At 48.5% G+C, this 11,997-nt stretch overlaps 1 protein-coding gene across 1 annotated transcript in view; it reads left to right on the top strand.

Moving 5' to 3' along the window:
• The window catches only part of Fbxw8 (F-box and WD repeat domain containing 8), a 95,561-nt gene that overhangs the window by 16,772 nt on the left and 66,792 nt on the right, over positions 1-11,997 (top strand). The window contains exon 3 of the mRNA XM_031337640.1: positions 10,274-10,438. Coding sequence (XP_031193500.1) covers positions 10,274-10,438 — 165 coding nt within the window. The remainder of the gene's footprint in view (positions 1-10,273; positions 10,439-11,997) is intronic.

Below are 11,997 nucleotides of genomic sequence, written 5' to 3'. Positions count from 1 at the left end.
TGGGTGTTGTGGGACTGGCTGCAGAGCTTGTGTCCTAGGTCTGCTCTGGACCCCAGCCCAGACAGACCGGAAGGCACCCAAGTCACTGGGCTGGCGGAGTTCCTGTGTGCCTGGTCCCGCTGGTCGCTTTAACAGTCTTTACATGAAGAAAACAATGGACAGCCGTAGTCAGTAGGACTGGCTTGGTTTCTATCATTGTTAAAATAAAAAATATAGGCAGCATTTTCATTTGTTCTTGTGATGTGTTTGCTTTTGCAGCAGAGAGAAAGTCTTTCTGTTGAATTGGGACCTGCTGCTTTATGGGCTCCCTCTGCTCGCTCTCTCTCTCTCTCTCTCTCTCTCTCTCTCTCTGTCTCTCTGTCTCTCTCTCTGTCTCTCTCTCTCTCATAACTTTAGGCACCTTGGGATGTTAGTGAAATGGGACCATTTTGTTTGGAATGAACACCCTGGACTAGTTTTGTACTTGTGGAGCCCTGGTTGCTTAGCTCTTCTTTATGCCAAGCTGCTCTTGGACTAACTGTCAGGAGGCCTGACAAGAGCAGCCTCAGAGATGTCATATCTACCCTCTGCTGAGGCTTTGCCTCCCCTACATCTCTTCTCTGCTTTCTGGGTCCCATGACTTCAGCTCCAAAGTGCTTCCCCTCAGCTGGCAGCCTATGAACTGACATATCCTCCACCGTTGCCAGCAGCTGACCCCTGGGCACTGGCTTGTGGGCACTGTTTCTGTTGGGAGGGCTTCATCCAGAAGGCCATGAAAGCGGTAGGACCTTTAGGAAGCATGTTACCAGTCTGACAGCTCTAACACTTTGCTGTTTGTAATTTTGTGTCCATCCTTTTCCATGCCCACAGGAGTCCTAGCATTTTAAAGGGTAATATTTTACCATGCATAGTGAGAAGTTTGCTAATTTTAGAATTACAAAATTGTTTTGTTTTTTATGAGAAAACTAACTGCTGTTGTATAGTAACATGAATAATTCTGAAGAGAGATGGTTTCAGGTATTTATTCCCTCCCTCCTCTATCCCTAGGACAGGGTTTCTCCCTGGGTATCCTGGAACTCCCTCTGTAGACCAGGCTAGCCTCAAACTCAGAGATCTGCCTGTTTCTGCTTCTTGAGTGCTGGGATTAAAGACATGTGCCACCGTGTCCAATTCAGCATTCTCTTGAGTTTTCTGATTTATTCTGTGTGTATTCGTGTCCTGGCTGCATGCTTTCACACGCACCACCTGCATGCCTAGTACCTGCTGAGGTCAGAAGGCATCATGGGTGGCTGTGAGCCATCATGTGGGCACTGTGAACCGAGACCTGGTCCTCTGCAGGAGCAACAAGTGCTCCCAACTGCTGAGCCATTTCTCCAGCTCCCTCCAAACTTCTTTTTTAAAATGTGAAAGTAATTCCAAGTCCACAGGAAGCTGCAGACAGGCATGCAGGCAGTGGCATGCATCTGTGTGTGTCTTCCTCCCTTGGGTGATCCCTCGTGTGCCCAGCAGCAGTAGTATCAAGGACACTAATGTTGGTCCTCTGTGGTGTCTACTCCGGTTTCCCGGCTTTCCCGTGCTCTGCTCTATATTCCTAGATCCGTTGTTTCTTATTGTGGGTGTAGATGTAAGGAGTTGAGCTCACCCTTTTCTCACAGAGAGCCAGGTGCTGTTCCTGACAGCCAGTGCCAGAGTGAAGACCTTGCTTTGCAGGGCCATCAGTGCTGTGGATGAGCATCTCCTAAGCAGGGCAGAGCTGATAGAGAACAGAGAAGGAGCCTTACAATGGAGATGGGAGGGAGTGGGGGGTAAGGAGGGGAAGCCATGTAGGAGTCTTGAGGCAGGTGCAGCTGAGGCTGTCCTGCAGAGCCTCCTGTGGATGAGGAGTGGCAGGAGAGTCAAAATGGCTGGACTGCAGTGTTTGCACAGTGGCCAGCTAATGTTTTCCTCTTACAAAGGCGTCACTGGGGCCCTGTACCTATGTCCTGGTAAGAGGCCTTTGCAGATGGAGCCCAACAAGGGTCCTGATGAGAGAAAGTGGCCATAGGTACCTGGTTGGGCAGGCTAGTGTAGGTAAAAGGAAAGAGCTTAGCTGGGGATGGGTACTGTGGAGTCTTGCAGAGGAGAGGACATGGTGATTCAATGAGAATTATACAGTACAAGTTGGTAGAGTCAGCACTGCCTGGGGGCTGCATGAAGGAGTGGTTAGTTAGGAAAGCTGGGAACATGAGTGCCATTTCCTGGGGAGCAAGTCTGGGGATGTCCAGTAGTAGAGCGAGGCTGTGGTTGAGTCCTCAGTTGAGCCCTGGGTGCTCTCAGCACATCAGCAGTAATTGAGGCCAGAGACCAAAGGAGAAGGGACACGGGGAAGTGAGTTTCAGAAGGGTGCTTGGGGATGACGGTGATGAGGAGACGAGGGCTCATCTGGTGCTGGGGTGCTCAGGATGACGGTGATGAGACAAGGGCTTATCTGTAAGGTTAGGGATGATGGTGATGAGGAGACCTGTGAAGCAGGAAGAAGACAGCATTTCAGTTGTCTTTCTTGTCCCTGTCACCAAATGCCTGACAAGCCACCTAGGGAGAAAGTGTTGACTTTGGCTTATAGCAAGAGGGTACAGACCCTTGTTGCAGAGAAGGCATGACAAAAGGTGGCCCTGTGGCAGCAGGAGCAGAGAGGGCAGGAAGAGGGCTGGGCTGTAAACCGCAAGGCTCTTCCTACTTCTAGCTGTATCCCACCTCCTAAAGCTTCTTCGCCTTCCAAAACAGCTGCTCCCCACCAGCTGGGGCCCACAGAAGCCTGGCACCAAAGCATGAAGGCTTTCAGACCAGCAGAAGGGACTAAAGGTATAAGTGCTGCTGTTTGCCATGTGGGTCAGGACCCAAAAATGACCAGAGGCCTTGGCCCTCTTGAGGGTGACCTCCATGTGTTGGAGTCAGGAGCACACGGGTAGGTAGCAGAGAGAAGGAGTGCACAGAATGGCCCTGCTCCATGGTGCCTTGACCAGGTGGAGAGAGCCATGCTCCCTGCCTACTGGTAAGCCTAATCCAGGCACAGCTAATAAAGCCAGGTTTTTAGCCAAGGGCTTTTTTTTCCCCCCTCAATGTGGTAATTCACAGTGGTGCTATAAAGCAAAATGCTGGAGCCACTTTTATTAGCAAGTTCTTGCAGCTGAGGCTCGCTCAGTGGGGCTTTGAGCTGGGTATTCCAATCCTGGGCTATTAAAGACCATTAGACCTTTGGAAATTCAGGCTTATAAAGTTGCTGGATTGTGATATAAGAAATCAAAACCATTAGAAAGGCTTTTCTTTGGTGGGAGTCTTTCAGATTCACTTGTGAAAGTTTAACTGTGCCCTTCTGTTTCCTGAGTTAAATCCTTTAAAGGCTGTCTCTCGTTTTCTTCTTTAAAAGGATGAAGCCCCCTGTTTTGTATATGATGGCTCTGTTGGTCCATGTCTCTGTGTAATACCTAGTTGTAGGTACAGTCAAGACCCTTGTGGAGATCATTCTTAACTCCTCTTTTATAAATCCTCCAAGAAATATGTGTGTACATTTAGAATTTAGGTTTATTCTGAATATTTATCTTGCAGAACACAGTCACAAAGCATCCTTGTGTTCTCAGTTTCTGTGCTATCACTGCCGATGGACCTAATACAGCTTGGTGTTTTTCTTGGAGATGGTTGTAAAAGTCTGCTGTGGCTTCCAGAGCCCTTCATATTCTCGTGGCTGCTTCAGACTGTCTCACATGACCAGTTCTCCCCTTTGCGGTCTCTCTGCTCCAGGTCTAGACACTGGAGCCTCTGAGGAAGAACTGTGACCTGGTTGCTGATTTTCAAGGGTCCATCTTCCAGTGTAGTCTTGTGATCCAACCTCCCCAGGCAGGCAGAAGCAGGCAGCACACACTTACAGAAGGCCCAGTTTGGGCAGCTAGAGATGGGGAGGGAGATTGCTGCCTCAGGTTAAGCTGCAGAGCTGGGGCTGAGATGAGCCTGGTGTGAAGAGATCCAGAGGCAGACGGGCATAGGGACTCAGCCTCCTGTGCCCTTCCTTCTCCTAGAAATACACAACGCCAGACTACTGAGGCCCTGAGGAGTCCCAGCAAAAGAATTTGTTGCTCAAACCAGACTTTTCTTAACTCATTTCACTGTGGTATCTCTCCTAAGAAGCTCACCAACACTCCAAGAAGCCATGCTTTGTGCTGCTCCAGTCAGTGTAGGGGTGCGCATGTGTGGGGGCGTGCCTGCATCTCTGTATCTTGAGCGTCTGTGTCTTGTTACAGTAGTTGTATCGCAGGCTTCTCATAAAAGTTAGCTTACTGCTTTTTTTGTCAAAGATGATTATGAATTCTAAGGGCAGTTCATACCCTGTGCCAAGCTAGTACCTTGTTCTTGGAGAGCCCAAGCCTTTGCAACTCTTAACCACATTAGATCCTTAGTTCTAGAAGCCTAGAAGGGAAGCACCTTCCACTCTGGAGTTGAGTGTGGATACTCTGAGACAGCCTCTGCTTCCTTCTCTCCCTCATGTTCAGCCCCATCCTGGCACAGACAGATGAACAGACATTGCTTCAGTAGAGTCCATGGGTAGGCTCAGCTGTGGACCAAACAAGCCAGAAATAAAACCACAGTGTTCTTTCTAGTAAAAACTGGGGGCTCCACTTTCCTTAGTCTTTTCCTGCTCAGATGAGGGTTTATATGGGCCCTATGGCTGAGGTAGAGGAGTGTGGCCTGACAGTGTGCGGTTAAGTGGATTTATGACTGATGGTGTGGCTGTGTCAGCGTGGGTTTCGTAATGGATCCACGGCGGCTGTGGGCTAGGGTCCGTGGTTTGTCTTTCAGCCCTGTCTTGGTTAGCTCCCCCCTCCCTTTCATTCTTCCCTTTTAAAAGTAAGACACAAAGACCCATGGTTCACTTTTTCTCAAAAGCTGATGGATGTGAGAAATAGCTGTTTCTGCAGAAGACATGAGTGGGGCTCATGTTATCTGAGGAGCATGGACAGTGGGCAGAGGGGCGGCATTTAATATGGGTAGGGTATTCAGAAATGTAGGGATTTAGGACTGGAAAAATAGTATCATGGAAGTGAGAGATTGGACTTTGTGTATGTGAGAGATGAGGCGCACATTGCACATGAATTCATGTGGAGCTAGCATGGGGTCAGGCCTCAGGTGCTATCTACTCTGTTTAGCTCCCCTCTCCCTCCCCTCTTCTCCCCTCTCTTTTCCTCTCCTTCCCCCCTTCCTCTCCTCTCTTTTCTTCTCTTTCTTTTTCTCATTGGTCTCATTGGCCTAGGGCTCACTAGGCTGGCTTGGCAAGTCCCCAAGCCTCAGTATTCTCCTCCTCTACCCCTGTTACCACACTGGGATAGCAAGTGCTTGCCACTATGGCCAGGTCCTCATGCTTTTGTGATAGAACTATCTCTTCAGCCCTATTTAGAACTTTAAAAAAGTATTGTTGTATGCTTATGAGTATTTGCCTGCGTGTATGAATGACACCATGTGTGTGCAGTGCCTGTGGAGGCCAGAGGCTTCAGTACACTGTCCCTGGGAAGCCATGATGACCTGTCTGTAAGTGAATGAACAGACTAGTATCTAAGGGGGACTGGGTGCCATTGGGGGTGGAATCCAGGCTATGACACATGTGTCCTCTGCTATTTAACAGCACCATGGACAATAGCAAAGCCCCTGTCTCAGGGTCACGTTCATGGCATGTGACAGAGCATGAATTGGGGAGCTGCTCCATTCTGAGTATCTCGGTCAAAGAAGGGTAGTCTGGATTTACAGATGTTAAGTCGTTTCTGAGAGGTAGCTATGGAAACCAGTCATATATGACAGTGACTGAAGGAAAGGGAAGAGAAAGGGCAGTGCTTAGCCTAGTGATAGAATGGCAGGGCACTGTGAGTGCTGTGGAGGAGTGCTGAGTGGGCTAGTGAGTGGGCTGGAGCTGCTGTCCTCGGGGACAGCCGGGGTCGGGGGCATGGTACAGCAGGCTGAGCCAGACTGTTGGGAGAGATGCTCCAGGTTGCCTGGACCCCTACCAGCCAAGGATATGTGTGTGGCTGCCTTTCTGTATTGGGGTGTGCCAGCTCATCTGCACAGCTCCTTTTGGTTTTCAGAGAGAGCCTATGTCACTAGCACAGAAGACTGATAGATGCTTTGCAACTTCTTGGTCATTTGGCCTGACTTTTTGCTCTGGGTCACATGTGCTTGTGCCTATAAGAAAGTGCCTGCTGTGTGGTCCACGCACGGAGTTGTGGTGAAGCCTGAAGTATGCTGTGGCACTAGTGTTGTCCTGCTCATGGTGCTTGGCCCGCTTCCAGCAGTGGATAAGCTGTGGTGATGGCTGTCTTGGGGCTGGGCTAGCTTGAGCTCATGGATTCCAACCGCTTTTACTTTTTTTTTTTTTTATTTTAAAGAATTATTTTATTTCATTTTTATGTGTATGAGTACACTGTAGCTGTACAGATGACTGTGTTCGATCATGTTGTGTGGCTGCTGTTGATCTCAGGACCTCTGCTCAGGGCCCCGCTCGCTCTGGCGTAATTTTCTGCAGCTGTCGTCAGACGCACCAGAAGAGGGTGTCCGATCTCATTGTGGGTGGTTGTGAGCCACCATGTGGTTGCTGGGATCCGAACTCAGGACCTTCGGAAGAGCAGTCAGTGCTCTTACCCTCTGAGCCATCTCGCCAGCCCCCGCTTTTACTTTTTAAGTTTTAGTTTCTTTTTGAGTGGCTGTCTTGGCACAGTAGACCAGGCTGGCCTTGAAGTCAGAGATCCACCTGCCTCTGCCTCCTAAGAGCTGGGATTAAAGGCCTGCACTACTATGCCCAGCCAGAATCTTTCTTAGATTTTTTTTATTTTTTGTATATGAGTATTTGCCTGCATGCATGTATGCATGCTCCTTGTGTGCCTCGTGCTCGTGGAGTTCAGAAGATGGTGTTGGATTTCATAGAACTACAATTAGAGATGACTGTGAGCCACTCTGTAGGTGCTGGGAATAGAACCTAGCTCCTCAGCACGCAGCCAATGCTTTTATTTGCTGAATCCATTCTAGCCCTGTTCATTTCTGTCCATCTATTCCTACATTGTTTCTTGAGTTAAACGTATCTAATGTGCCATCTTACTAACAGTTTTGAGTATTTTCTTTGTTATATTACTATTATCACTATATTATTTTTGGTGTTGAAATAAGGTCTCATTGCAGAGATCCTTCTGCCTCTGCCTCTTTCTCTAATGTGAGCATTATAGGAGTGTCCCAGGCCCTGGCTTCTCCTGCTCTTGCCCAGGTTACAGTGAACTGTACTTCACATTGTCTCACAGCACCTCAGGTCTCTCCTGTCCCTGCCATTTGCAGATTTTTGGGCACTTTGCTGTTGCTGTCCTGTCTTAGAGTGGATGATCTCAGTTGACCTGGTTTTCCAAATGCTCATATTTGTCAGTGAGCCCTCTAGTGAATGTTTTCTGCATTTTCTGCAGTTACTTGCTTGCAACTCTGAAACATCTCCCTCATAGCTTCTCTTCAGTTACTCTTGATGCTGTGGGCCTCTGCCCGGGCATCTTTCCCCTGAGCTGTCCTTCAGTTTGTCTTCCAGCTGCTGTTTTGCCCTGGGTTAGTGTCTCCTCTCACGTTTGCTTATGTGTTTATACTTGATTCTTTTTGTTTATAGCATCATTCTTCCCAGTGGCATAAATTCTTTTAAATTATTATATATTTTAAGTAAACATGTATTTATATTTTCTTAAGTTTTTTCCCATCATCTTTGGTGCTCTTCATCTCTGTTCCTCAGTAGGGTGAGTTCTGGGGCGGGGCCTCTGGCCACATTTGAAATAGCCGCTCCCACCTCTGCAAAAGGGATGGGGTAGCTACTCTCTGTGTGCTACTCTGACCACTCAAGTCCCACTAGGTTAACAATGCCTGGAGACTTAACTGCTTTGATCCAGTGACCCTCCGGTGTCTGCTGAGGGCCTTTGGTGTGTAGGGACTCACCTTGCCATTCCAGCAGGTCACAGCTCTGCCTGCTTTGTCCCTTAAGCTTCATGCTTATGCAGAGGAGCTGGGATCTAGAAGTCTTAGGTTTTTTTAGATTTTCTTAGTGCCCCAGCACAACATGCTCCACACGTGGCCTGCTATACTCCCCGTTTTTCCTCTTGAGCTGATTGGTTGGCACCTTGTCAGTATCAACATAGTATCTTCTCAAGTAGCTGTATTAAAGCAACTCTTCCTCCTTCCAAGAGAAGGGCCTACTATGTAGTTCTAGCAGGCCCACAAGTCACTGTGTAGCCCAGGCTAGCCTTGACCCCACAGTAGTGCTTCTGCTTTAGCCTCCTGAGTGTTGGCAGTGCAGGTGTGAGCCACCTTGTTACTGTTGGGGTAGCTTCCCTGCAGTATGACAGACAATCAGATAGAGATAGCTTCTGCAGTGCTTTCTTTCTAGCAGTCTGCCAGGCTGGCCGGCTCATGCAGCTCTGTAGGAATGGGGTTTGCTGAGCCTTCCTGTTCTGTCCCCTCACCCCAGCCCCAATCCTTCTGTTTGTGTAGTTCTTAGGAATGTCAAGGAGCTGGAGGAAGAGAAAACACAGGTCCATAGGCTAATGCCTCACCTCTTACTGAATCCAGCCTTTGTTTTTCTTTGTTTTTAAAAACAGGGTCTCACTGTGTGGTTCTGGCTAGCCTGAAACTCGCTGTTTAGACCAGGCTGGCCTTGAATTTACATATAACTGCCTGCCTCTCATGAGTTCTGGGATTAAAGGCATATACCACCATGCCCTGCCTTCATCCTTTATTTTTATCTTACTTACTGATTTATTGAGTACTTGGTCCTTAGAAGGTTTCAAGCTTTTTATTTCTTTCCAAGATCCTGAAAAAGTCAATAAAGAATGTGTTGATGCATGTTTAGTGTGGGCGAGTGGAGGTCAGAGGGCAACCTCGGGTTTCAGTCCTCCCCTTCCACCTGCAGGTAGGGGCAAGTGCATGTATGCAGATTTGTGTGTATAGTGTGCATGAGTGTATGGTATGTGTGTCTATCACAACATGTGTGCTTAGAGGTCAGAGGACAGCTTTGTAGAGTGAGTTCTCTCTCACCTTTATGTGGGTTCTGGGGATTGAACTCAGGTTGTCAGCTTGTGCAGCAAGCACTGTACCCAGTGAGCTCTATCACTGGCCCAGTGACAGTGTTCACCACTGTGTATAGCATGCTAGGTAGCCCTCAGATACCAGCGGTTCTCCTGTCTTTCTTTGTCTCCCACCTTTCCATAGGAGACAGGCTGCTGTATCAAGCTTTATACCTGGTCTCTGAGCATCCAAACTCAGGTTATCACACTGCTTCAACACGTGACCCACTGACCCAGATCCTCCACCCATTTTCCTTCCCCTCTACAGAAGTAGATATCACACCTAGGGGCTCACATATGCTAGCTGAGCACTCTACCACTGAGCTACAGCACCAGCCCAACCAGCAGGTTTTGAGACATCTTCATACCCCTATCCCAGCTGTGTTCTCTTACCTCCTCCTCCTCCGAGGCCTGACATGGTCCCAAAAGAGTGTTAACAGCATAGGTTCCTGTAAGCTTCTGGCCCCTCTGTTTACCAGGGGTGACAGCAAACATGGCCTCCATCTTGGTTATGGTGGTCTGTGGGGCCCTGAGAACTCTGGCCAGCTTCATACATTGTCCTGTGATGATGTAAGCCTGTTGCACCCCTAATGATGCTGGAAAACAACATCCTGTTGGGATTGGAGATTTGTGCCAAGTGTAGTAGTCATTTCTTCCATCACAAACTTTGTCCTGCTTAGCAGCTTGAGGGGTTTATTAAAACGATTACTATTTTTTAATCTGTGCATATTAGAGTTCTTCATACAGCATAATTTTAATTTTGTACCATCAGAAATTTAGTTTATTAAAGCCTTCCACTTCACAGGCCCTCAGACTCACGCTCTGTAAGATGCCCATGCCAGTGCTATCCATGGACCCTCAGACGCTTCTGGAAAGCTGTGTGCTTGTGTTCTTACTTACTGTGTTCAAGTTTGTTGGTTAGCATTTTGTGTAATTTTTTTTCTCTTTCATTTGTTAGATGACAGTTTATCATGCCATCTAAAATGTGACGTTGTATGGTGGTATAACAGTTTTGAAATCTTGAAAGATAAAACTGGAAACATTTGCTCGTATTTTTTCCACCTCGGAGTGTTTTGTTAATGAGACGTTGTATGCTGCCATGAGCCTGGGGCTGTGCTATAGGTGTTGATTGATTTTGGACGGCAAGGCCTCTCTAATTGCAGATCTTGACATTTGCATCACTTGTGCTGTTCTAGGTGAGCAAGACATGGAAGGTGATTGCTGAAGATGAGGTGCTGTGGTACCGGCTGTGCCGACAGGAGGGGCACCTTCCCCATAGCAGATTCTCTGATTACACCTGCTGGAAGCTCATCTTGCAAGAGTGCCTTGCCAAGGAACGCGCGTTAAGAGCCAACTGGAAGGTAGGTGGTGGCTGGTGGCATCCCCTGAGGCAGGCAGGCAGGCAGGCAGGCCTGCAGTTGTGGCCTGAGGCTCATTTCCAGAGTGGACAGAGCAGGCATATGGACTCTGCCAAATTCAGCATCTGCCTTATAGTTAGTTGCCCCTCTCCTGGCCTTGGGCCTAGAGCTTCCACCTGCTGGCTAGAAAAGGGGCTGAGGTAGGCTGGCTGACACCCCCTTTCCTGACTAGTTTGGGTCACAAGAGTCCTGTTCTGTCAGCCCCCTCCCCCTTTCTCTTTCTTTACTTCCCAGAGGGCTGACAAGGCAGCAGCCCCATGCACACAAGCCAGTGCGCTCTTGGAGCCCCCAGCAGATCTGCTGCTAGAGAAGTGGAGAGGTGCTGAGTGCTGTCTGCTCTCCCCTCACGTAACCCTTGGCTTGCCGCCCCAACATTTATCACTTCGAGGCTCTGCAAAAACATTAGCTCACAGCTAAGCATTTGCAGAGAAGCGTTTCTGGGGGAGCAAGCTGTCAAGAGTCGTGTTCCAGGGCTCTGTGAGGCTCAGCAAGGTGCTTGCATGGCCAAGCTGCTTTCCCACCCAGGCAGCTGTGAATTCACCCGTTGGAGATGGGGTAGAGCTCAGCCCTGCTCCTACTTAAAGGTCGGTGTGAATAGACTTTGAAACAAGAAAGGCTTGTAGTGACTGGGTGTAACATTGCCTGAGATGTGTGTCACTAGTCACTTTGTAACTTGATTAATGACCAATGCACTGGATCTGTAACATCAGTGAGCAAGCAGTGCTTCTTCCCTCTATGGAATGGCAAGCTTCAGCACTGGTGACATGAGACTGGCTCACTCTCTGCAGGATGCCAAACAGCACCCCAGGATCTCTACTAGATAGATGTCAGTAGCACTCTGCCCCTGTTGTGGTACTACAAGAGGTCTTCAGGCATTGCCAGGTGTCTCTTGGTGGCAAAAATTGTTCCTAGTTAAGAACTAGTCATCACTGGAGAGTTGGCCAAGCCAGTCTTCCTTAGTCCATTAAGACATTACCAACTAAGTCGAATCTAACTGGCCCATGATGTCTGCATCCACAGAAGGTAACAGGAAATAGGCTCATTTGGAGCCTGTGTACTGATTAGACCCTCTGATGCATGGGCAGAGTGATTGGTGGAAGAAAGCTGCTCAGAGGAGCCAGAGGCCTGAAGGTAGAGGAAAGAGAGGCTCAGAGCTGGCTTTCCTACTTTTCTGTCTAGAGAGGAGGGAACCAGGAGAATGACTTGTCTTTGGCTTTGAAATTGGAGATGTCTGACTGAGGGAGAGTAGTAGCTCTGTTTGTGCTGATGCTTAGGAACATGGTGTGCATGCGCAATTGTCTATTCACTGGTTTTCTCTAACTAGTGCAAACCCATCAGATGTGCGTGATGTGCAGTTATCTCTTAGGTGATCTGGTCGATGGGCAGCAGTGAGAGGGCTTCTGGAATCCTGGGCCACCCCAGACCTGTCAACAGTGAGGACAGCTTGGGTAACATTGAAGTGACCTTTCACTAAACTGCAGTTTAAAACAGAACCTTCATCA

The sequence above is a fragment of the Mastomys coucha genome, unplaced genomic scaffold, assembly GCF_008632895.1.
Source record: "Mastomys coucha isolate ucsf_1 unplaced genomic scaffold, UCSF_Mcou_1 pScaffold22, whole genome shotgun sequence".
Lineage (NCBI taxonomy): Eukaryota > Metazoa > Chordata > Mammalia > Rodentia > Muridae > Mastomys > Mastomys coucha.
This window is presented reverse-complemented; position numbering and strand designations above follow the sequence as displayed.